The sequence below is a fragment of the Neodiprion virginianus genome, chromosome 5 (assembly GCF_021901495.1).
Source record: "Neodiprion virginianus isolate iyNeoVirg1 chromosome 5, iyNeoVirg1.1, whole genome shotgun sequence".
NCBI lineage: Eukaryota > Metazoa > Arthropoda > Insecta > Hymenoptera > Diprionidae > Neodiprion > Neodiprion virginianus.
Genome location: NC_060881.1, coordinates 16,374,051 through 16,396,237, shown reverse-complemented (window position 1 = coordinate 16,396,237; position 22,187 = coordinate 16,374,051). Strand labels below are relative to the sequence as shown.

The 22,187-nt window shown below is 35.8% G+C and overlaps 1 protein-coding gene across 7 annotated transcripts in view; it reads right to left on the bottom strand.

Moving 5' to 3' along the window:
- Positions 1–2,552: 2,552 nt before the first annotated feature.
- Positions 2,553–22,187, bottom strand: part of LOC124306500 (baculoviral IAP repeat-containing protein 6-like) — a 56,102-nt gene continuing 36,467 nt past the window's right edge. For 5 of the 7 annotated variants that reach the window (XM_046767306.1, XM_046767307.1, XM_046767310.1 and 2 more), the window contains 19 exons: positions 21,823–22,021; positions 21,364–21,585; positions 19,835–20,359; positions 16,042–16,312; positions 15,203–15,462; positions 14,354–14,633; positions 13,468–13,853; positions 12,888–13,022; positions 12,434–12,611; positions 12,056–12,201; positions 11,637–11,879; positions 10,599–10,817; positions 10,194–10,415; positions 7,243–8,568; positions 6,259–6,479; positions 5,564–5,803; positions 4,401–4,589; positions 4,164–4,298; positions 2,553–3,575 (listed from right to left, as the gene is read on the bottom strand). In XM_046767306.1, coding sequence (XP_046623262.1) covers positions 3,297–3,575; positions 4,164–4,298; positions 4,401–4,589; positions 5,564–5,803; positions 6,259–6,479; positions 7,243–8,568; positions 10,194–10,415; positions 10,599–10,817; positions 11,637–11,879; positions 12,056–12,201; positions 12,434–12,611; positions 12,888–13,022; positions 13,468–13,853; positions 14,354–14,633; positions 15,203–15,462; positions 16,042–16,312; positions 19,835–20,359; positions 21,364–21,585; positions 21,823–22,021 — 5,676 coding nt within the window. In that variant the 3' untranslated portion in view covers positions 2,553–3,296. Of the gene's footprint in view, positions 3,576–4,163; positions 4,299–4,400; positions 4,590–5,563; positions 5,804–6,258; positions 6,480–7,242; positions 8,569–9,203; positions 9,341–10,193; positions 10,416–10,598; positions 10,818–11,636; positions 11,880–12,055; positions 12,202–12,433; positions 12,612–12,887; positions 13,023–13,467; positions 13,854–14,353; positions 14,634–15,202; positions 15,463–16,041; positions 16,313–19,834; positions 20,360–21,363; positions 21,586–21,822; positions 22,022–22,187 lie in introns of those variants that run through there. The other 2 variants (XM_046767308.1, XM_046767312.1) reach the window with 2 other exon arrangements.

The window sequence follows — 22,187 nt, the reverse complement described above, 5'->3', positions numbered from 1 at the left end:
ACAAAATAGAAGATTTGGAAAAATAGTGATAATTTAACTTAAAACAGTTAGATATCAGCACTATAGTAATTCAATGTCAGCATGTTGTGACGATCAATCATTAGCCGAGATGTCGACGTTGTAATGCCATCGTCACTTTACTGATTTTGTAAAAGAAACTTATAATAAAATGCAAGTCATGATTGAATTACAAATCAATTGGTCTCTCCAACTCCGATAGAATACACAGCTTGGATGGAGTCCTGAGTCGATTATTCATTACGGAAATGGTGTTATGTATACCCATATTAAACTGCAAATTAACACATCAGATACGCTAGCCTTAAATTCGGAATAAATATAGAACAGTTCGAAATTTACAAATTTCTTATTTCGTCTGAGGTAAATTCGAAGTATCTTCATTCCATTAATAATATGATTCCTCCTCCCACTAGAAGAAAATCATTAGACGAAAATTCGTACTTAGTAATCCAAAGTGAAATGTATTTTGATTAAGCATAATTTGATAACTCGTGTATCATTTTTATTATCAGACTTTTTAAGTGGGATCTATTTACTCTGCCAGTCGAGATTTGTTTCGTTTAGCAATCTCATGTAAAAAGTCTAGTAAAATTGTATGAAGGGTTTCCTGTGCAACGTAGCCCAAATATCACATTTACGTTTATGGTTACCATAAAAGTGACTGGAAAAAAATATGGAAATTTCACACATTAGAAAGATAAATATAAAGAAGAATTGATATTGGATCTGGAAGATGAGATAATCCGAGACTTTCAGAAATAAATTCTGCAAACAGTACCAAGTAATCTTTCCTATTCATTAGATCATTTGTTAAAACACAACCCCGATCACTATTTTGCATGACGTTATTACATTTAATCTCATAGTGCGCCGAAATTTGACGTTTATTCAGAACAAATCAGATATCCGTAATATGCCAAAGAACTATTTCAACACAATTAAATCCGAGGCATAATTTAGAAATTAACGTACACAATGAACAAAGAAAATCTCAGGATTTCAGAGAAATCTGTTATTTTCCTGAAAAGCTAAGAAGTCGATTTTACCCTGACTTTTACTCGAAATGGCATATTTCCCTAAAATCAACAAGATCACAGAATCTCAATAAAATTGGTGTCAGATATTCGAATTTAAAACTATCACAAAAAAGTTTACACTACTGGTGACTTGATGCATTTGCTTGCCAACATTATTTCTGCCAATCTCAATTAATTTTGTTTAGATTCAATTATAGCATGAAACTGTAGCATTGTCAATGGATTGAAATATATATATATATTTTATTTTTTTAGATATGAACCCATATTGCATCAATTCTATGAATACAATGGAAGTTAATAAGAAAAAATAATAATCAAGTTTGAATTCGTTATGTAAGCACGCTCGAAGCTATTTTGAGATCAGTCAGTACTAGCGGGAAACTTATAAGTCACGAGTGCACAGCACAATTCGCGCATTCAATTTACTGATCTGTATGCGGGTGCTTGTCTGTATGCATACATACGTTACATATTATGTACACTGGATATGTATGTATTAGGGTGGCCCTTCATAGGAGCTGGGAAAAAAATTCACCCATCAGATCAGCTCCAAATAAATATAAAAAAAAGAAGAAATAAACAGACCTTTGCACAAGCGCAAATCAAACGTCTGCTGTTCATTATTGCATCAACATTGATTTCAAATGAATTAAGTCTTGAATTATTTTTCTCAAGTCTAGGACACACATTGAAAAATGTGATATTCACATGAATCTAAGTTATAGGTAATATCGTTGGTTTCCAATTCGAAAAACTGTAAGACTCGTGTAATGTTTTGGATTTTTTAACTCCGGAACACATGTACGGGGTCGCAAACGACCCCAGCCGCCTTACAAACTGCTCGCATAAACTAGAAATTGACGTTACCGCATTAATACTTACGCTAATACTACAAATCAACTGCAATGAAATTAAATGTGCTATTCGCCATTCGTTTCCTTATTAAAAAACGAAAAGATTTATATATTGACGAGTTCCATTATTGCTTTTAGAACGATTTTACAAACAAGAAATACGTTCTAGGCTCAAAAATGTTTACTGGACTTCGGAAGAATGACTTAAAAAATAATGCGAGTAGCTTAAAAATAAATGCTGTGAAGATATGAAACAGTATATGCTTATAAGCACCAAAGTGAAGACTTGCGCTTCTGCAGTTCTCTGAAAATATTTATTTGGTGCCGATCTTACTATCGGCAAGGACAAATTTGTTTTTAGGGCCGATAATTAAGAGCTACCGTAATGTATACAATATCTATACATATATGTATATACCTATACACCACGAGGTTAGCGATTAAATATTCCACATGAATTTTTAACTGTATATTATTCAATTCATACATTTTTAAGACATCCTATTGTCAATCTAGAACGGTTTCATATAGAATGGGAATCAATATTCATGTTACATACTTTTTCACCAACATCGCGACGTGCATATTTGAATTGATAAAAACCTAACTTGTGGGTGTTGAATATATTAAAACAAAGTTGAAAACAGAAATAACTTTATTCTTTGAAGTTTATGTTGCTCTTGTTTTTTTTTCTTTTTTTTTCAATTATTTTCAAGGATCATTTCATATGAAATTACGGTAGACTGATTAGTTACAATTACACACCATTCCTAAGTCTTTATTTCAAAGTAGTATCGATTCGAGAATAAAATTTGTTTTATATTTTCCGATTTATTGCTCCACGATATCGGTTCATGTATTTCGTTCTTTTTTTTCTCTTGGAAAAAAAAAAGAAAAAGTAAAGTGGCTTACTACACAACAACGTACCAGTTTTAATTATCTGAAAACCAATATCTTAGATATTAGGTCAGGTCGCATTTCACGTATGAGGAATGGGATAGGAGGAGGTAAAACACAGCTAGGTCGATGAGGAACATAATATGTATAATAAATATCAAGTAACATTTGTTGTACTTGAACAGTACACGCGGTAAAATGAAAGGAGTAGAAGACGACGTGTCTAATTTGTGAGAGCAATTAAATACTTACATACATACAGACACGCAACGTTCATTAATCGATTCAATTATACCTGTACGTCGTTTCCTTAGCCCGATTCTCGGGAATTTTTTTGCCATAACCCCACCTAGTTTCGATCTCTCCCCTCTGACATGACCGAATAGGATCAACCCATTATTATTGTTCATAACACGTAACACGATAGACTTTTCAAAAGGTCCAACAATTTATAATACCCCGTTAAATCATCGTTCAGCCCTTTCTATTCACACACTTTTGAAACCATTTTCTCCATCTCAACGTCTGTGTCAATGTCGTGATGCATCAGGATGTTTGCCTGTTCGATGTTGCTGACTGGTGTTACCGCATTGCTTGTAACCGATGTCTGCGTCGTTGTTGGTGTTGGCGGTGTGCTTGGACTGCCGGGTGTGCCGACAAGTTCCAAAGGCGAACCTGGCGATGGAAGCGGTTCCACAAGATCCTCCAAGCCTTCCGGCGTTGGTAATTTGTTCAGCTCATCTCTGAGCAGTCTATAATGTCTCTGAAAAATCACCGTGCATGGAATATTTATTTTATATCTGAAGTACGGTTCAATAACAATTTATTTCAAATTCCTCATTAAATTTCTGGTTTCTTTTTTTTCGTGTTTTTCAGTTACCTGAAGTTCAGTTTCTTCTCGAGCAAAACAATATTACTGGAAAGAATTCAGGAAATTTTCTAATCGGAGAATTGAAGATGCCAAAAAAACAAAAAAACAGATTCAATACTCAAAAGTCTTAATTCACAATCAAAATTAATGCCACAAATTGTGGTTAATCAAAACTCAAGAAATCAGTTTTGAGGGCAGCGAAGAAAAGAACAAAGAACCTCTTATCGTATGTGATTGGACTCTGCTTAATACACCTTAAAAAACGGAATGGGATAACACAGTTTCAGAACGTTAAATATACAATATCATAGATTCTAAATGATATTTTGCAAAATATAGAAATTTTTATCTCAAATGAGACAAAAGATTTTTTTTATCTCGATTTTCTATCAACTTTTAGATACATCGCAGTGGATTTATTAGAATGAGATCCGATTTAATTATCAATGCTCGTAACTTTTTTGGCACACAAATTAGTACCTTTAGTGCCAATGCGTTGAGAGATATGGTGCGACCAGATCGGCGATCAGCTCCATGTTGCTCCATGTCTCTTATCCACCCTTCGAGTTGCGCGACAATTTCGTGTCGTTTGATCCAAAAATGTGTATGAATAACCTGAGGAAGAATGAATTAATGCATATGTAGAAAAAAAGTTAAATGCCACTTTAACGATAAAAATGACGATGCGAAATAAAGAGCTTGCTGAAGAAAACAAACCTCCTTAAAACAGGGGCAGGGGTTCCGTATTTGCTCAAGCATTGCCCATTTGGCAGTAGCTTGACAAATATTGGCGTTATATTCTTGACTAGATTGAGCTCCACTAGATGTTCCTCGTGATCGCTCGTAGCCTGGCTCATTGAAGTATGGCTCTGCTACTAGAATTAACGACTGTATTGAGACTAAAACCTGCGAAAATAGAAAAATGTAAGTTAAAATTGCGATTCTTAGATTTTATGTGATTTATGCTCAGCGTGTTAGATTTTGACCATCTCTCAAGTTACATGGTTATGAAGATTCAACGGTCAAAGAGTGATCATTCTTATTAATCTCACTACGAGATAATCGTAAATTAAATATTCATCAAATAAATATATTTATTAGATACGGAGATCTCTTTGAAAATGTGAAAACAGAAAATATTACAATTATGATAAAAACCTTAGATATTCCTAATAGGTCACTGCGGGTGAATTTCACCCCTAACATTTTTCAAACTCTTCGTAGAGTCCCTTAGTTGTGGAAATGGGCCTCTTAGCGCCATTCTTCATACGAAATAAACGCCTTTTTCAACATTTTTGGTACTTTCTTTAATTTTGGCTATGTTTTACAATATTTAAACAATACTTAGATATTTTTTTCAAATTCTTAAACAAAAGTATCATGTTTGGGGTGAATTTCACACTTTGTGACCATTATAGCATTCTACTGAGGTGTGACCTATTAGAGATATTAATGCTTATTTTCGAATCCCTTCAAAATTGTTGAACATGCATTATGTCAGTTCGATTTCACTTGACAATGACTCATTTTACTCAAAAAATTATTCTCTATACATTCACCGAAACATGTTATTTTTTATATCATGTTGGCATTGTTGAATATTACATTTTGCAACATTGCACAGATATCAATTACAATGAATAAAAAATCCCAACATTGAATTTACTGCTGAAAAAGTGAAAGTCTGAATAAAATGAGGTGTTGCAGAGTCAAATTGAACGATTTTACTAGATTTCAATTTTGAAACGAATTGTACTGAAGTGTCGATAACTAAGCTACTTAGGAATGTAATTTAGCCTATGAGAATATTGACACAATTTTTTCTATAATTCGTGTGAAATTAATACTTGCACGCAACAAGAAAATGACAGTTTATTTACCTGAAGAAAACTACTGGTATGGGCATTCCATTTCTCTTCTGGTCGACCCTGCCACGTGTTTAATATACTCAGGCATACTTTGCCGTCGTTATACAAGTTAGGGTTAAATCTAACTGTATGGCGACCAGTTGTTTCCAAGTTTATCATCATCGGACTGTTTGGATATTCTGGGGGAAAGTATACATCAAACTCAAAACATCCGTTTGCGTATGGAGTTTCCGCAGGTCCTGTTATCAACACCTATAAATAAGGTAGCTGTTAATACACGAAATTCATTAGATAATTCATTGATATATCTATTTATTCGATAAGATTTCCTAATCCACGCCAGTTAGCACACAGTGAAGATCAGGTTTGACTTATTGCTGGCAAATTTATAATCAATAGTTGATCACGTTCTAATCCTAAGTTTGCAAATGTTTTTTAGGACTAGCGATTTACAGGCTAAATTATGGAAGGTGTACACATTGACTTTTCTCCATCAAATAACAGTCAGGAGGAATTTTTAAGTTTTATATACCTATATAACAAGATTTCACGTGATTGTAGTTTGGACCGTTCTTTGAACTGAACAAATGTTTCTTTTCTTGTGCTAAAGAATTGTTTTTCATTTATTATTATTTACCCAAGACATAATTTTGTAACATAATCGATTATTGCGAATTATTGGTTATTCATGCAATGGCGCAAAGTACCTTCATGACATCAAGCCTGTCCGCATCACATCTGACGAACACACTGCTGCTATATGAGAGAGGTAGGGCAGTAGAAAGAGTGACGGCTTCTTGGGCTAGCCTTTTTACCCTAGTCGGATGACTTCGTTCACCGGCTGCTCTCATGTTCGACTCAAAGTGATAAGAAACGACGAATTTGTAGCCACCGGCATCCGAGTTTTCTGTTATCATTTCGTAGGTATCTGAAAGTATTGTTATAATCATTGTATAAACAACAATTGAATTGGCTGTATTGAGGTAGAATACACAGAAAAGTACGTGACTTTCCGGAATATGCTTCTTGAAAAGCATCGTTTCATTCGATTGCGCTTTGTTTTATTCTAAAGTATGTACATTAAGCTTTATTTGCATATTTTTTTCATAGAAATCAATTGACAGAAATTATTATTGCTGACGATCATTTTATTTGCCCCTGTGTTGACTATTACTTTACAATTCCATCTACCTATTTCTAAAATTTAGCAACCGTTAGAATTAATTCATTTTTGAACTAGAAATTTTCTCATCAATTCTGAGATATTACATTTATTTTCCTGGTGAAAAAATCATCATTTCATTGGACCAATAATAAGTACTTTCAAAACAGGAGGAATAAGAAAAAAAAGTGGAGAATTCGATATTGCCAAATAATTTGAATAATTCAACTATCTGAATTGCTAAAATAATTAAAAATATTCCAATTATCCGAAAAATACTAATTAATCAGACATACTCTAATATTCGATTTACATTTAACCATATTCTTTTCTACTCGACACAATGCCCATTCGCCCACCCAAAAAAATTCACTAATACGAGTTATTAGTACTATGAACATTACAGATTATGTACACGAATAAATTCTGAATTCATCGAACCAACTTGTCAAAACAGTCAAAAGAAAATCGAACAAAATTCATATTCACAAAACTGATTAATAATTTACAGCAATGATCCGAGGCTTACCGAATTGTAGATTCTTCATGACTTCGAGATACCGTTGTTCAACGGATCTCAACGGCAGTTCAGAGGCGATTGGACTAGGTCCAGCGAGTTCCTCTGTTATGCCTGCAAGCCTGGAGGTAGCATTTTGCACGATAGCAGCGCTTTCTTGTATATCCGGTATGAGCGTGGCCAGTCCCTCATCTTGTTCGGTATCGTCCGTGTATTTGGAAGCTGTCTTAGACTTACCACTCTTGGTCCGATTGATCTTATGCATGTAAGTATTGACACAGACTTTCATACTGGACAAAAGCGAAACAATCGAAGGCTCATTGCTCCTCCCCGTCCTGGGCAATAGCAGTGGAGCCAACTGGGCGGAGAGCGCCATCGCCCTGAGTAACTGTAGTATCGCCCTGTAAAGCGGAATGTGCCTGGCCATGTCAAGCACCGAGTCGTTCCTCAGGTACGAGGAGAGCGCCGGTAGGAGGCACGAGCGTGCCAAAAGTTCGCCGAACGTAACTGGCAGTTCTCTCTGAGGAGGACCTCCAGGTCCGACGTAGCTCGCGATGACCTGCAGCAAAACTGTGACGTGTTCCTCCTCCGATCGCTGCCTCAGTAGAGCCTGTTCGACGTTCCAAGACTGCTGCGTCGATCCAGTTCCAAATCCGGTCCCCTTCGCCCAATACAAGTGCGACTTGTCATCGCTGCGACCACTGCTCTGGCCAGTTTTCTGCTCCACACCTTCGCCGCTCCCGGTCTGATGCGTGAAGACCGCCAGACAGTTTAGCAAAAGGTGAACGGCGCCGACGTCGATCATAGTCCGCCTCAGCAGGAGACCGTCGTCCGTTGTCGGAGGCGTAGTTTCGAGGAGTTGTTTAAGCACCTGGAACGGAAGCGTTGGTAGCGAAGCCGCTAATGGAGAGGCGAGAACGTCGCCGCCGTCGCCGTCATCCAGAACGCCGAGAGCCAATCGGAGCAGACATTGGGCTCGTTTTCGATCCCTGAGGAGAACTTCAGCGTAGCCTGGAAGCCGGAGGAAGAGGCCAAAGGCAGCCAGCGAATGAGGTGGGATGTGAGGTGTGGGGGGAGGCGCTCTTGGTGAGCTAGAGCTCACACCTTCCAAGTCCTCGTAGATATCGTCGCTCGCTTCCACTTTTACCCAGTCTGCGTCCGGCTGTTCCGGCGATGGCGATTTTTCTGTGAACGGCGCTGATCTACCAGAGTCTGGATAGACGAGAGGCAGATGCGTCGCCAGAACTGCCAGACCACCTGTCAAGCTAAAAACGCCCAGCGAACTTTCGGCACTGCGATGCTCAAGTAGATCGTTGTCACTTTGCTTTGTCATATCCTCTGAAAACAGTGATGATAATAATATTATTGTTGATGTTTTCTATTGTGAGATTGTCGTACATTCAGTATTTATCAAATTGTTACATTCGTGAGCTGCAAGGATCTCTGCAAAAATACAAAAATAAGAAATACTAGAATTGTGAACAATGGATTGGTGTTGATGCTTCGGTTTAAATCACTTCGAAATTAATAAAATTCGGGGAGATTCATGGTCGATTTCACTCTACAAGCTCATTTTCTTTGGAAGATATCTACAAAGTCACTGGACCAGATGTCCTATATTTTTCTTTTCAGTAGTCAATTCATTGTGAATAATTAATTAAATAATTGTTGCTAATTCAGTTCGATAGCTAAATTATTAATTACTTTATCAACAAGAATTACCGCAAATTGAACCAACCGCATATATTCGCTAATCTAAAAAATCATTTCACGCCTATCCGTTTTTAGGAGTTAGTAGTGTTAACATGATGATAAATTGAATAAAAAATTATTCTGTAATTTTGGAATAACTCTGATGGAAATAATTGTGCAAAATACGAGTAACCCTTGGTTTGTCACGGTATACAATGAATTTCAGACAATCCTTAAGGGGAGGTTCTAGTCAAAATCGACCAAAAAAACTTATTTTTTTTTGTATTGCTTTATTTTCATCCTTAAGGTCTTAAAAATATTAAAAACCATGCAGACATTGGGGATCATCACAGGAATAAATAGTAAAAACTTTGCTGCGAAGACGGACGATAAACGCATCACATCAGCGGAGGCGAATCTATCAGTGTTGGCGAAAAAGGCCATAATTAACAAAATCAATACCAAAGTTCAGCAAAACATGCTTTTTGAAGATGAGGAAGGAATCCTGTATGGTGCGGGAATAGCTGATTAGATGTAAGTGTCAAAAAAAAAAAAAATCATATACGATTTTTTCTTCGTCAAACTTTAAACGCGTTTTTCTCGAAACACCTTTTTTTGCGCGCGGGGCGCGATTCCGTTTCAACGACTACACCGATTTCGACGTTTGGCGGCTCAAATTAAAGCTTATTCAATTTAGGGGGCCTTTAGGAAGCGTTTTTTGTCAAAAAAAATGTTTAGTATTTTTTTTTTTTTTGACGTTAAAACAAATAAAAAGAGGCAAAAAGGTGTTTTTTTTTCAAAGGGTCCCCATTTTTTCTAAAAAGGGTTTTTTAAAAATTGGAAATTCATAAGGCCCCCCAAATTTCATCTACTTTAAGATTTTTTTTGGTTTTTTCGTTTCGGATCACTTGGCAGGGCTGTAGAGTGCCCCGCGCACACTGTCCACCGCCGCGCACGACCGTCGTCAGTGAGGGCTGGAGCTGCCATTTTGTATCATTTTTACTCGAAAAAATTTTGTAAACTTTTTAAAATATAGACAAATAAATGCCACAAAAGTTTTTTTTAAAGAAATACGTATGTACTCTCAAAAAAAAAATCATGAAATTACGCACATTTTCGGGCCTCTGGACTAGAACCTCCCTTGTTGCAAAATAACGAATTTTGCTAGAAATGACTAGTTACGTTATAGTTGGTAACTTCAATCATTGAGGTACATTTAACACTCTTTAATGAAAGATTAGAAAACATTGAAAATGGTTTTGTCACTGTACCTTTAGATTCTTTAGTGCATTGGCGTAAGGATAGGTAAAGACAAGGCTCGGAGAGAGATGTCCCACTATCTCCTGCTATTGCCAACAATTGAGCAACGGTAAGTTGCGGCGGCAACGGCACGTCTGGATGAGATATGTGAGTTAAAAACTGTTGGTTCGCAGTGTTTGGCGAACCTCCATGAAGGCTGTTAGAAGAACTTTTTCCCGCCATCGGAGTTCCGTCTGTAGATAATCAAAATGCATGGAGGATGTGTGTGAGAAATGCATGCAAAATTTGTAAAATTCGATATTCAATTCATCATCTGAATATGATGAAAAATGAGAAAGAAAAATACACATCAGCAAAGAGCATGGGAAATTGCAAATAAACAACTGTGAAGATATAGTAACAGCAAAAAGTTATACCAGGCTTTGATCGAATTCTCAGGATAGGACCGCGCGTCTGAGTTCTGTTCGATACTTCTTTGGCTCGTTTATCTTTGGCTGTATTTCCAGCAGCAACGCTGAGCGAATCTGCAACTAAAGCTAGTCCAGATTCCCATAATTCACGGGTACGACTTGTGCCAGATGCGTTGGTTTCAGTTCCCTTGCAAGATGACGGAAGCATCGAAGGGAGCCAAGTTCCTGATTCAATCAAGTTATCCAAATGTAATCACATATTAGTAATGTATGTATACGATTAGACGGCTGTAAAAGTAAGTACATTTCAAGAAAAAATATCTTGACAGTTAATTATCCGATTCGATTCGGATTTGTTTTATGCAAGAGTAGGTATGTATATCCAGCTTTGTGAATATATTTTTGTTCGTTAGAATCAATCAACGGGAAGTGTTATTATTTCTAATTGAATAACGTCGAACATTTCGTTCGTTGATATATTTCGTGGTTTTCACGATCTCCGAAAAATGGCACAATCAATTTACTTAAAATTTGGATACAGTATTTTTGGACAATTTAACCTCTTTGGTTAAATTCCAAGGTTGCGTTTTTTGAAAATTATCATATTTTCTATGTTCACTGACTGAAAACAGTAATAAATTTTGCACGAAGAATTGGATTTAAGCTACAAACGACTGGCATTTTGTTACCAAATAACGTAAAAAGAAATTCCGTTGAAGGCAAAGAGCATAAACTATTCAAGATATCGAAGGCACCGCAACACATGACATAGAGCAAAATGGTTGACATTATCGTTAACAATGCTTCTCATTGATCGATTTCTACGACACCCAAAAAAATGTGTAAACATCTACAACCTTTTAAATAAAACAAACCCTAGTAAAATTGAATAAACGTCTATTGAGGTACCAATTTCCAAACTTCACCAACTTTTTCAACTGTCTAAACATGACAGACAACTAAAGGAAAAATAAAAAGAATTAAACGAACATCCAAATTCACAATATTCTGTGTTCTTTGAACGAAATAAAAACCAGTTCTTACCCGATACTTGCTGTAGAATATCAGCTACAGTTGCTCGAGTAGGAAGATAAAGCAGCTGATGATAATGACCGAGTGGGTGCGCCGGGTGTGGAGGCATAGACGGCATGTTGTGCTTAGCATCAGTCATGGCGACCTTCATCGGTACTTCGGAACTAATAGCGACCGAAACTTTTTCGCCCTCCAACAGTAATTGAAGAATCAATCGGCGTGTAAATCCTGATATTCCATGCAAATATCTCATGCCTGTAAAATTGACAACATTCAATGCATAGAACAGAGTAAGTTGTTGGTTCAATAGTTGGAAGTTTTCCGTATATATCATTATTTTGTTCGATCGACAAGCGACGATTCTTATGAACTGGTGTATTGAAGTAGATATTTAGAGCAGTTGGTGGCGATTTAGTGTGACAGAAACTTACTTGGCGGTGTTCTTTGCTGTAAAATAACATCAGTTAACACCTCAGCGAGTAGTTTCTGATTCACCGGGTGACACCAACAGCATCGAGATAGGAACTTGATCATAGCACTTTCCAAGCCAGAATAAGAGACATTGGTTTCGGAACACCTGCAAATAGGATGCTAAAAAATAACCTGTGAAATACTACAACTACAAGAAATCAATCATCGAAGTAGCAGCTAAACAATTGACTGCCATATTTAAATGTTAGTTTTGGAACAAAAGGAAAAAAAAAAAAAATTAATTTTCAATAGCTGAAGAGAAACACAAAAATTATTGAGAATCGTTACCCATCATTGATCATACTATTTCGCACGACTTATTATCTGACTGTACAAACCTGGACAAACAGATGGAAGGATTTTGAATCGGACGATTACTGAGTAGTGACAAAAGCGGTAGCCAAAAATTTCTACCCTCTCGTCCCAACCAATCGCGCATTCTACCCTCTGAACAAAGGAGTGACAAAAACTCCAATACCATTGATATACTCTCGGGTTCTGTCATACACAATCCGTCTGAAATCACGTGAAACGAATTAGTGTTTGTTGTTGTTTACTTAAAAATGCACAGAATCATTTCAGAAATATGCATAAAGTGATAAATATCGATAATATCGATATAAAACAGCAATTAATAATCAAGATCTTTAAAAATTAGTTCAACTACATAAGCATTCTTATTTATATTACAGGACTTTGAACTTAGATACAGATAGATTGAGTAATTTCCTAAAAGACGAAAAATATTTTTTTACCTTCGATGTAATTTTATCATAACAGTATTTATCTTACCTGAATTGTTATTGGTTTGATGGGATGATTCGCCAGCTTTGTCATTGTCCGTCAAGCTTTGATTACCCATAATGCCTGTACAATATCTTACATCAGGAGCTAGTCCTTGTTTCTGTTTTTCCATGGTACAGAATTCTGTAATAATTTCAAACGAATGACGTTAAGATAGTTAAATGTTTGACATATAATGATAATTTTTAAAAAATACTTCTAATTATAACCGAACAACTGATCTGTAATACTCGTCTCCAAAGTATGACATAAGTTGGTGAATATCTGACACATTTTAAATTTTAAGCATTATAGTGTAGCATTAATAAGATAAAAATTATTCCACTTATAAGATAATATATTGATCATTAATCATTATCGTTCTATATCTTTTTCAAAGATCATGAATTTCCAGTTATATACTCTGTTGACGTAACAAATATCCAGGCAAACAATTCGGCTACTGAAGTAAAATGTATTTCTAAACAAATTAACTGAATTTTCAACGTTTACATTTCTTGATACTATCGTTACGAACTTAAGATTACGAAAATATTTACTCATTGTAAACTCGAATGCCTTTGCTTACCTGCTATGGAGGCAGTCAGAAGAGCTGGAAGACCTGAGTCTATGAGCTGCTGAGTAACCTGCGGTGATCGAGCAGCCGCAGCAACAGTGAGTAGCTGGCCTTCGGTAAGGTGCAGCCTTTTGCAATCAGGTAATACCAATCTGCAGTACCACTCTTCGGCGTCGTTTTCACTCTTTCTGTCGTCAGTTTGCCCTTCACTTTCCTTGCGATCGTCAGATATAGAAGCAGAATGATCTGTGGCTAGATTGGGAACCAATATCCTGACTCTCTGAAGCAAGAGCGGGAACAGCGTCGGTCTCACATAGCAGAGAGCGCAAATCGCGGCGTCGATCGCTTGTTTTAATGCTGAATATGTTCCGAGTGTCAAGCTCCATTCGTATAGGGCACTGAAAATAGATAGAGGATTAAATTAACAGAAATTAGAAGGTCTTTATCAAATATAATATGAAAATAAAAAATACTAATTCTTTGAGAAAAATATTTGGCGCATAATCGAGGAAGTCGTTCTTTATTTACGGTATTCGTCAGGTAGATTTAAACTTGAGTGAAAAATCAAAATGGCAGCTGTTTGACACACTTGAAACTTTATTTGCGCCCTAAACTAATCTTCAAAGCTAGTTCGAAATGAAATGTTATCTCACGTGAAACAAAATGACAGCACGAGCTGTTGAAGTATAAATTCACCTGTAACTAAACTCAAATAACCTTGAATTTAGCCCATGAAAATCGCTTATATGTATTGCAAAAAGAAACGAGTAACGTTGGATCTTAATGTAATCATATCAGCTTTTGCTTATCCTAAGAATGACTTATAGCCGCCACATTTAGTTGGTAACAAAGAGTGTTATAACTGATATTCGACAACGAATGAATAAAAAATTCTTACTTGAATAACTCGTTAGTCAACAAACTTTGCAGATCATAATTGAGATCGTTTCGTTTGTGAGCTTTCCATATGATAGCAGAAATAGAATGAACATATACGGCTGATGGTGAGGCTGGGTTAGCACTGGTGTTGAACCTTGTGACCGCGTTAGTCGCCGAATTATAGAGCCAAGAAAGCACTGCCAAAATTCTTGCTTCGGTTCCCTCATCTTGGACACAGCACAGTTGTTGCAATAATTCCACTACCAATTGAACCGTTGATATTTGTTGATTTCCAGCTGCTACAGATCGGCAAAAATAAAAATCTTTCATGGGTATAAATATCAACGATATTCGGTAAATTTATGATTTGGAGTATGGTGTTAAAGTATAGTCAGCGGTTCAAGTTTTTGTAATATAGAGAGTAATTTTAAAGTTGCAATTAATATGCAGCCTTTATGTAATACATTTTTTTACTATACACCGAAAAAATATAGTTATGAGTACAACATGAGAATTACTTTTGCAGTTGTAACCAGAAAATTTGGTCTGCGTTACTATTCACATTTGTTTATATTCTCTGTTAGTATATTTTCTTGTAACTGTTGCGATTATTTAATGTTAGTACGACGATAAATTGATCTTAAGACTTGAATTAACTGAGAAAATGTAGCCTACCAAACAGACTTGATATTGCGATAGCCAGTAAAATTTAATAATGATGACTATAATTATATTAAATAGTTACCTGTATCAGATTTTCGTGTAATGCAAACAATAATGAACCGTTACTTTAATGATACCGATTTTACTAGAATAAAAGAGGATGCAGTTGATTTATCGTAATATATCAAAGAGATAATATTATTACCTTGAAGTAGGACAGTCGATCTGTTATTCAGTAAGAAATTGATTAGGCGTAAGCCGAGATCTCGGGAGTGAAGACCCAACTGTAGAAGAACTCTTTCTAAATTGGGAGTGAACAGAGATGGAGCTGGAAGCAGCAGCAGATTACAGCAGGCCTCCATTAATCCTTCGACCGACGCTGCTGAGTTTAGTACATTCTCTGCTAAACTGCTGTTCGACATGCTGACTGAGAGGCACTGATGTACTAATCGAAGCCAGCCTAAGCTGTAAGAGGATTATTTCATTTTTGAGTAAACATGACACAATCAATCGTTACACCAGTTTGAACACTTAATTTGGATTTTGGCTTTTTTCGCTTTCCCTGACCAAAATAACGCTTTTTCCCTAATTTCTTTCACTTCTATGTATCGAATTGTACTATACTTTTGATATGTTTTCAAACACGTTGGAATTGAATGGTTCAGTACTTAAAAACGGAGAGTTGTAAGTACTAATGAACATAAAGTTTTGACCTGTAGGATATATTTATATATCGTTGTTAATTCTATCATCGTCTTCCTAGTAATGAACATTGACAATCGAGCGAGTACAGCGAGCATTAAAGATGATGAAAAATTAGTTAAAATGACTAGTACTAGTTTGTAAATTCATGAATCGCATTGAACATCATATATTGCGAAATTTCCCACAAAGAACGGCATTTGCTAATATTCATCATAACAAATATAAAATTCCTTGACATTTCCCGGATTCCCAGGTTTTCCAGCCACATGCCTACCGTATTAATGAGTTCACTATTAATCAGAAAAATGAACATAGGACAACGTTGTTTTGACAATTTACCTAGTTTTTGTTAGCTGTTCCTCGTCTATGGCCTCAGTGGTTGTTTTTACTTCACCAAACGCAGTTGTTCCCAATAATCGTATCTGACTCAATCCAATGTTGGTAGAATCTCGCGGCTTGTAGAGTCTCACCAAGACCGCTGTTGCCACTTCTGGTTGCGATAAGGTTAATCTTATGAATGTCAGCCCAGCTGTAGGCATTGGTGGACACACAGGAGTTAAAGTTGAATTTCCTTCCCTCGATATTTCCAAAGCGACAGCAGATGGGCAAGCTGTGAAAAATTGATTAAAAGTTTCAGTCGTTGCTGGGGCAGGTAGAATAAAGAAAACTTAGAAAGGCAGATTCAGGGTGTCTAGCGTCAATTGGCGATCCAATTCCCTGACATTTTCCGGTTCATAGCATATTTTAACTCCGCTCAAAAAAACAATGGCACTTTTCTGATCCAAAGTCATTGAATTATACGCATAGTATATTTATTGTAAGTTGAAATAATCCATGTTTATCAAACTTAATTTAATTTGACTAGAGTAGAAAATACAATGTCGTAAATGTTTTTGAGTGAAAGAAAATTATACCTAGTCATCGATTTAATTCGAAAAATTTTACATTCCTCATCAAATTGACAAAAGCTCAAGTTTAATTAGCAATATAATTTTTTCGAAATTACTTCCATTCTATAGGTGCATGACATATTGACAAGAATTTAGCTTTTAAGCGATATTAATAGAAAAAATGTAAAGAATTCTACTTTTTCAAATTGCGTTAAATTTCCCAGTCTTATAGAAATTCCGTGGCACTAGACACCTTGTCGCCCATGTATCCCTGCTCACGTAGCAACTAAACAGATCTTAAATTCGGAAAAATAATGGTAAAAACATTTCTAGGTACTACAATTCGATTCTATGTGAAATACGCAAGTCAATGATGACAGATAAATTTTATGAACTCTTTGAGTCATAGTGTTAGAAGCAAATTAATTAAAAAAAGAATCGTTAAAATTGAAGGAATAATTCATTTTCGAGAAAGTCACCAGTCTACACATATACAGTGAAACTTCTATAAACGAACAGCTCCCACACGGATTCCTGTTCACAACGGACAGTCTAACCTCTCCACAAACACAATTTACACGTTAATATTGTTCAGAATAGCGGATACTCCTCAATAATGGACAATATTTTTAGTCCCGAAGATGTCCGCTATGGAGAGGTTTCACTGTACATGTCTTGCATAAATTATAAGGTTTTGGGGTGGCTGATTACGAATCTGTAATCAGAGTTTAAAAATCCAAGATGGCGAAAGGAAATTTGAAATTAGATGGAATCAGGAGAAAAAACTCTTTCAGGGATTTTTGGGTTGCTGATTACGAATCTCAAATCAGATTAAAAAAATTCAGTGGAGCGAATCCAAACAGCGGCCGCGAAAACCCCCGCATAGTTTTTCTACTGATTTTGATAAAATTTTAAATTTTCATCCGCCATCTTCAATGTTTGAACTTTGAATTCAGATTCGTAACTAGTGACCCCAAAAACCTTAGAATACTATCATATACAATATAATATATGTATTTTTAAAAAGACCAATGTCTGTCTGTCTGGTTACCCCGTAAACATTGCTGTACCATTCATCCACGAAAATTTCTGAATTTTACAAACGGATGTTTCCTTGTTAGTCCCGTATGCGTTCCTTCAGCATTGCGAAGGTTTATGAATTAGTACAACCATTTTACAATAGGTGGCGCGCGAATCTTTACAACAAATGACCGTATTTCACAGTTTCCAGAACGACTGAACCGATTTTGATTTTTTTTTTTTTCTCCGAGTAGGTACAACCACCCCCCTCACACAAAGTAATTCTGGTGGTCGTTGAAATGTCGCCAGTCGTTAATGGCGCTGGTAGTCAAGCCACGTAGATGTATAGGGGGCATTCCACGTCAAACCAACCCTTCATTAGCCTGACCCTCTGGGATTTTGAAAACTAATGGATTTTCGGTTGGTTTGGGTCAAAAATGAAACCTCTATTTTTTTAAAAATTTTCCGCCATTATGAAAAAGTGTGACAAAAATGAAGATGGACATTTTGAAAATCGATGACATTTTTTAGGAAACATCCAAACCTCGAAAACACATCTTTTCGTCGTGATTCGAAAATGAGATGAAAATGCTGAAACCTTTTGTTTTTTTTAATTTTTGTACATTGAAAAAAAAAAATTCACTAATTTTAAATGGTGGTTCTTCATGGTAGAAAATTAAATAAAATGAACCTTCGTCTTGGTAAAATTAGATTTTCTTTTTGGTTGAAGTGTAAAACGACGAAAACGATGCTCAATCAACAGGAACCTTCACTAAAATGTATTAGTTAAGCAAGAAAATTACGTAGTTGTTATTATATTTCAATATTCTTATCATAGAATTGTTTATTTCAAAGAAAACGAGTGAATAATATACCAAGAATAACCTGCTATATAGTTTTAATTCAATAAAACACACTTATATTGATTATTTTTATTGTGAAAGGATTCGATATATTTTACTCGAAGAGGAAGACAAATATTGTTTAACAACTAGGTACCATCTACTTTGGGGATAAGGCATTGTGCTTGTTGCAATTTTTTTCTTTACTAATATTTAAAAAAGTTTTTCAATCGTTGGTAACTCATTGTTATAAAATTCACCATTTGAATATTGAACAGCAATATTCGCAAGATTTTTAGCCCAATCATAAAGCTCCTTTGCTGTCTTAAATATGAAAAAAATCAATTTGACAATGCCTAATGACTTACGTCAAAGATATCTGTATTATTCACTAGTTTTCTTTGAAATAAACAAATCTATGAAAAGAATATTGAAATATGATAACAATTACGTCATTTCCCTGAATAACTAATGTATTTCATTGATGCATCATTGCATATTGAAGCATCTTGATTGAGTTTTTCTTATTTTTCTTCGAATAGAGTATCGTTTTCACCGTTTTACTCTTGAATTAAAACGAAAATCTAATTTCACCAAGGCAACGTTTCTTTATAATTTATTTTTTACTATGCAGAACCACCGTTTAAAATTAGGAAAAAATATTTTTTTCAGAAGCAGCAGATTAAAAAAAAAAAAAATTTTCTTACCATTTTCAGCCCATTTTCGAATCATGATGAAAAGATGTGTTTTTGAGTCCTTGATTTCGCAAAAAAGTTTCATCAATTTTCAAAATGTCCATCTTCATTTTGGGTTGCCACACTTTTCCATAATGGCAGAAAAATGTTGAAAAATTAGAGGTTTCATTTTTGACCTGAACGAACCAAAACATCTATTAATCATCGAAATCCCAAAGGATCACGCGAATAAGGGGTTGGTTTGACACGGAATGCCCAATAGGTATGCATGAGCGACTACGCTGGCGACATTACGTGACGATATTTTCATAGTAGGATAGCCACCAGTGTCAGGGGGATGGCCACGTCTGTTCAAGTTTGAACAGATATATTTCATTACAACCAGATGGAGTTTTGGAGAAGTAACGATATTTGTAAGCCAAATCAGAACGGGATTATATACTTAAGCAAATGCCGACTCAGCTCTTAAACATAGAGGTTAGGTTAGATTTGGTTCTAGATTGAGTCAGTTATTATCAACCTTCATTCAAATATTCTTAACTGTAAGCAAGATTTTTTTATCTGAATAGAATTTTCATTTTATCATATTAAATTTGGATGCGGGCGAAGCTGCAACGGGCAGCTGGTCTTGTTATAAAAGTTGACTCGGCACAATGATGGGTGACTCAAAGGGTTAAACACTCACTGGCCAGTGCTGTGAGATGAGGTTGCAGCTCAACTTCTCTGAGCAGAATCGCACAAGGTAATGTAACAGTCAAATCGACCCAAGCTTCGTCAGGATAAAAATGATAGGACCATGCAGCTGTTCTGGCTCTTTTATGCGGAGCAGCACTCTGAATTAGAACATCGGCAGGTTGGGCAGTAGGATTTGACCAAGATATCGTTCCGAGTGGTGCAAAATTTAGTAATCCATCCTCATAAGATTCCAGAGAGTTAGGTGACTTTTTATTGCTCGCGGCGACATGGGCAAAATGTGGCGAGTTTGAAAGATGCTGCATGACAAGTGCGATCACGCCAGGTGATGCTGAATTACTGCCGCTACTGCTGCTGCTCGCTTTTACCAAATTGTTGCACAGCACTTTTACACCTCCCATACTGGTGAATACCGCCAAAGATGCCTCGTTGTCGAGCACCCTTAATATGTACCAGAGCAGGGGCTCTGATAACTGCATTACGCCCAATTGTCGCTCTCCTTCGATTTGTCCGCACGCTGTTTAAACGAGTTGCAACATTACAAAAATTAAGAAAAGGTGACTGAATTTTGGGATATTTCTTCAACTCATTTACATGAATTTGGAGTCAGTATTCTTGGATAGTTTATTCTCTTTGCCACAATCCTACTTTTTGTGTAATTTATTTAGTCATCATATTTTTGTCCCGAGTTACTTTCTAAGTTCAATTTTTTTCTTTTTCTACACAGCCTAACTCTACGTAATAATAGTTATTACTTTTATGTGATCATTAAATCTCTTTAATACATAAAGAATCCTAAATTATATTAGGATATGATTGCCATTTTCAGTTCATATGATGCGTTGTAAATACGAAATTCATGTAGCTTGGGAAATTTTTTGTCTGTATGTTTCAATAATAAATAAAAAATTTTATATCAACTGAATGAAAAAAGTTATAAATTGCTTACGAAAAACCGAATTTCAACTTCAAACGGTAACCACTTTAGTAAAACAAAATATTTAACGAAAGTTCGGTTCATGGAAAAGAGGACAGCCTAACGAAAGACACTGTCTCCAAATTTGAATTGAATTGATTGAGCAGTTTTCAATATATCGGCGTACAACAAAATATGCCAGCAAGCAATATTAACGTTATTATCAATAACAATGCTTTCTCTTAGAAGATTCTAATAGAAAAAATGTATAAACAAAGCTCAATCAGCATAATTTTGACTTAAATAAATCCCAATCGAATTGAATAGTTGGTAGTCGAGATATAAATTCCCAATTTACCCACTTTTTCAATCTGCTACTTATAACATAATTAAATGATCTACGTAATAATCTCAGAAGCAACATACGTGATACTGGATAAATACCAAATGCGATTCCTGTTCGTTCATTTCACTCGTATCAAATTGCATACAAAATTTTATTTCTAATATCGTTTTAGTAATTTCTATGCTTGTGACTTGAATTTGATACATTGAATCCAAAGACAGAAAACTTTGATGACACCTGACATCTTGTGAATACTCACATGACGCAAGATACTGATAAAGCGGATTCAGAACCAGTGAAGGGCTACTGGATTTTCTGGTAAGTGTGGACAGTAGTTGGAAAGTAGCATCGGGAATCGACGAAGGATCCCCTAATTCCGTAGTTGCTCCAGCACCTTCCCCCAGCAGCATAGCCAAAGAAGATCCTGTGCTATGGCCAAGAGCGCCCAAAAGCCTCATCATTGTCGGTTCGTGCTGCAATACTGTAAAGAACATCATGTTCTTAAAATTAATTATAAAGTAATGCGGGTAAAGTCGATCATAAAACACATTATTTTTTATTTAAATGACGTCTGGAATGACTAAATTCAACTTTTAATGAACTATTTGAAAACAAACAAATAAATAAATGTAAATATTTTACATTGCAAATTTTTAGAAACTATATTGATGGAGGTTAAGTAATAGCAACAATAAAATCAGGTCGAAGAAATATTTACCGGTATCGGCGACACATGGAACGCGTTTGGCAGTGTTAGGCTGATGAATTCTATAAGAGGTTTGCTGTTCGGCCACTTTGCTCTCATCCGTCTGACAGGTGTTTAAGTTTTCCTGTTCAACGCTGCTGTTTGAACTACATCTTGGTGTCGCTTCACCCATCTCCATATCCGATGCACTTTCTTGTCTGGTCGGTCTGGCCTGATTTACAGAAAAATGGATTGACATAAATTTAATTCCATTACTAGAATAATAGAGAAAGTTGCAAGAGTGTCAGGTATTAGTGCTGGAAAGAACTAAAGGTCTGAAATCTTATTGAATTCGAAAAAATGCGGACGATATCAGTTGCAAGAATGAATCAAGAATA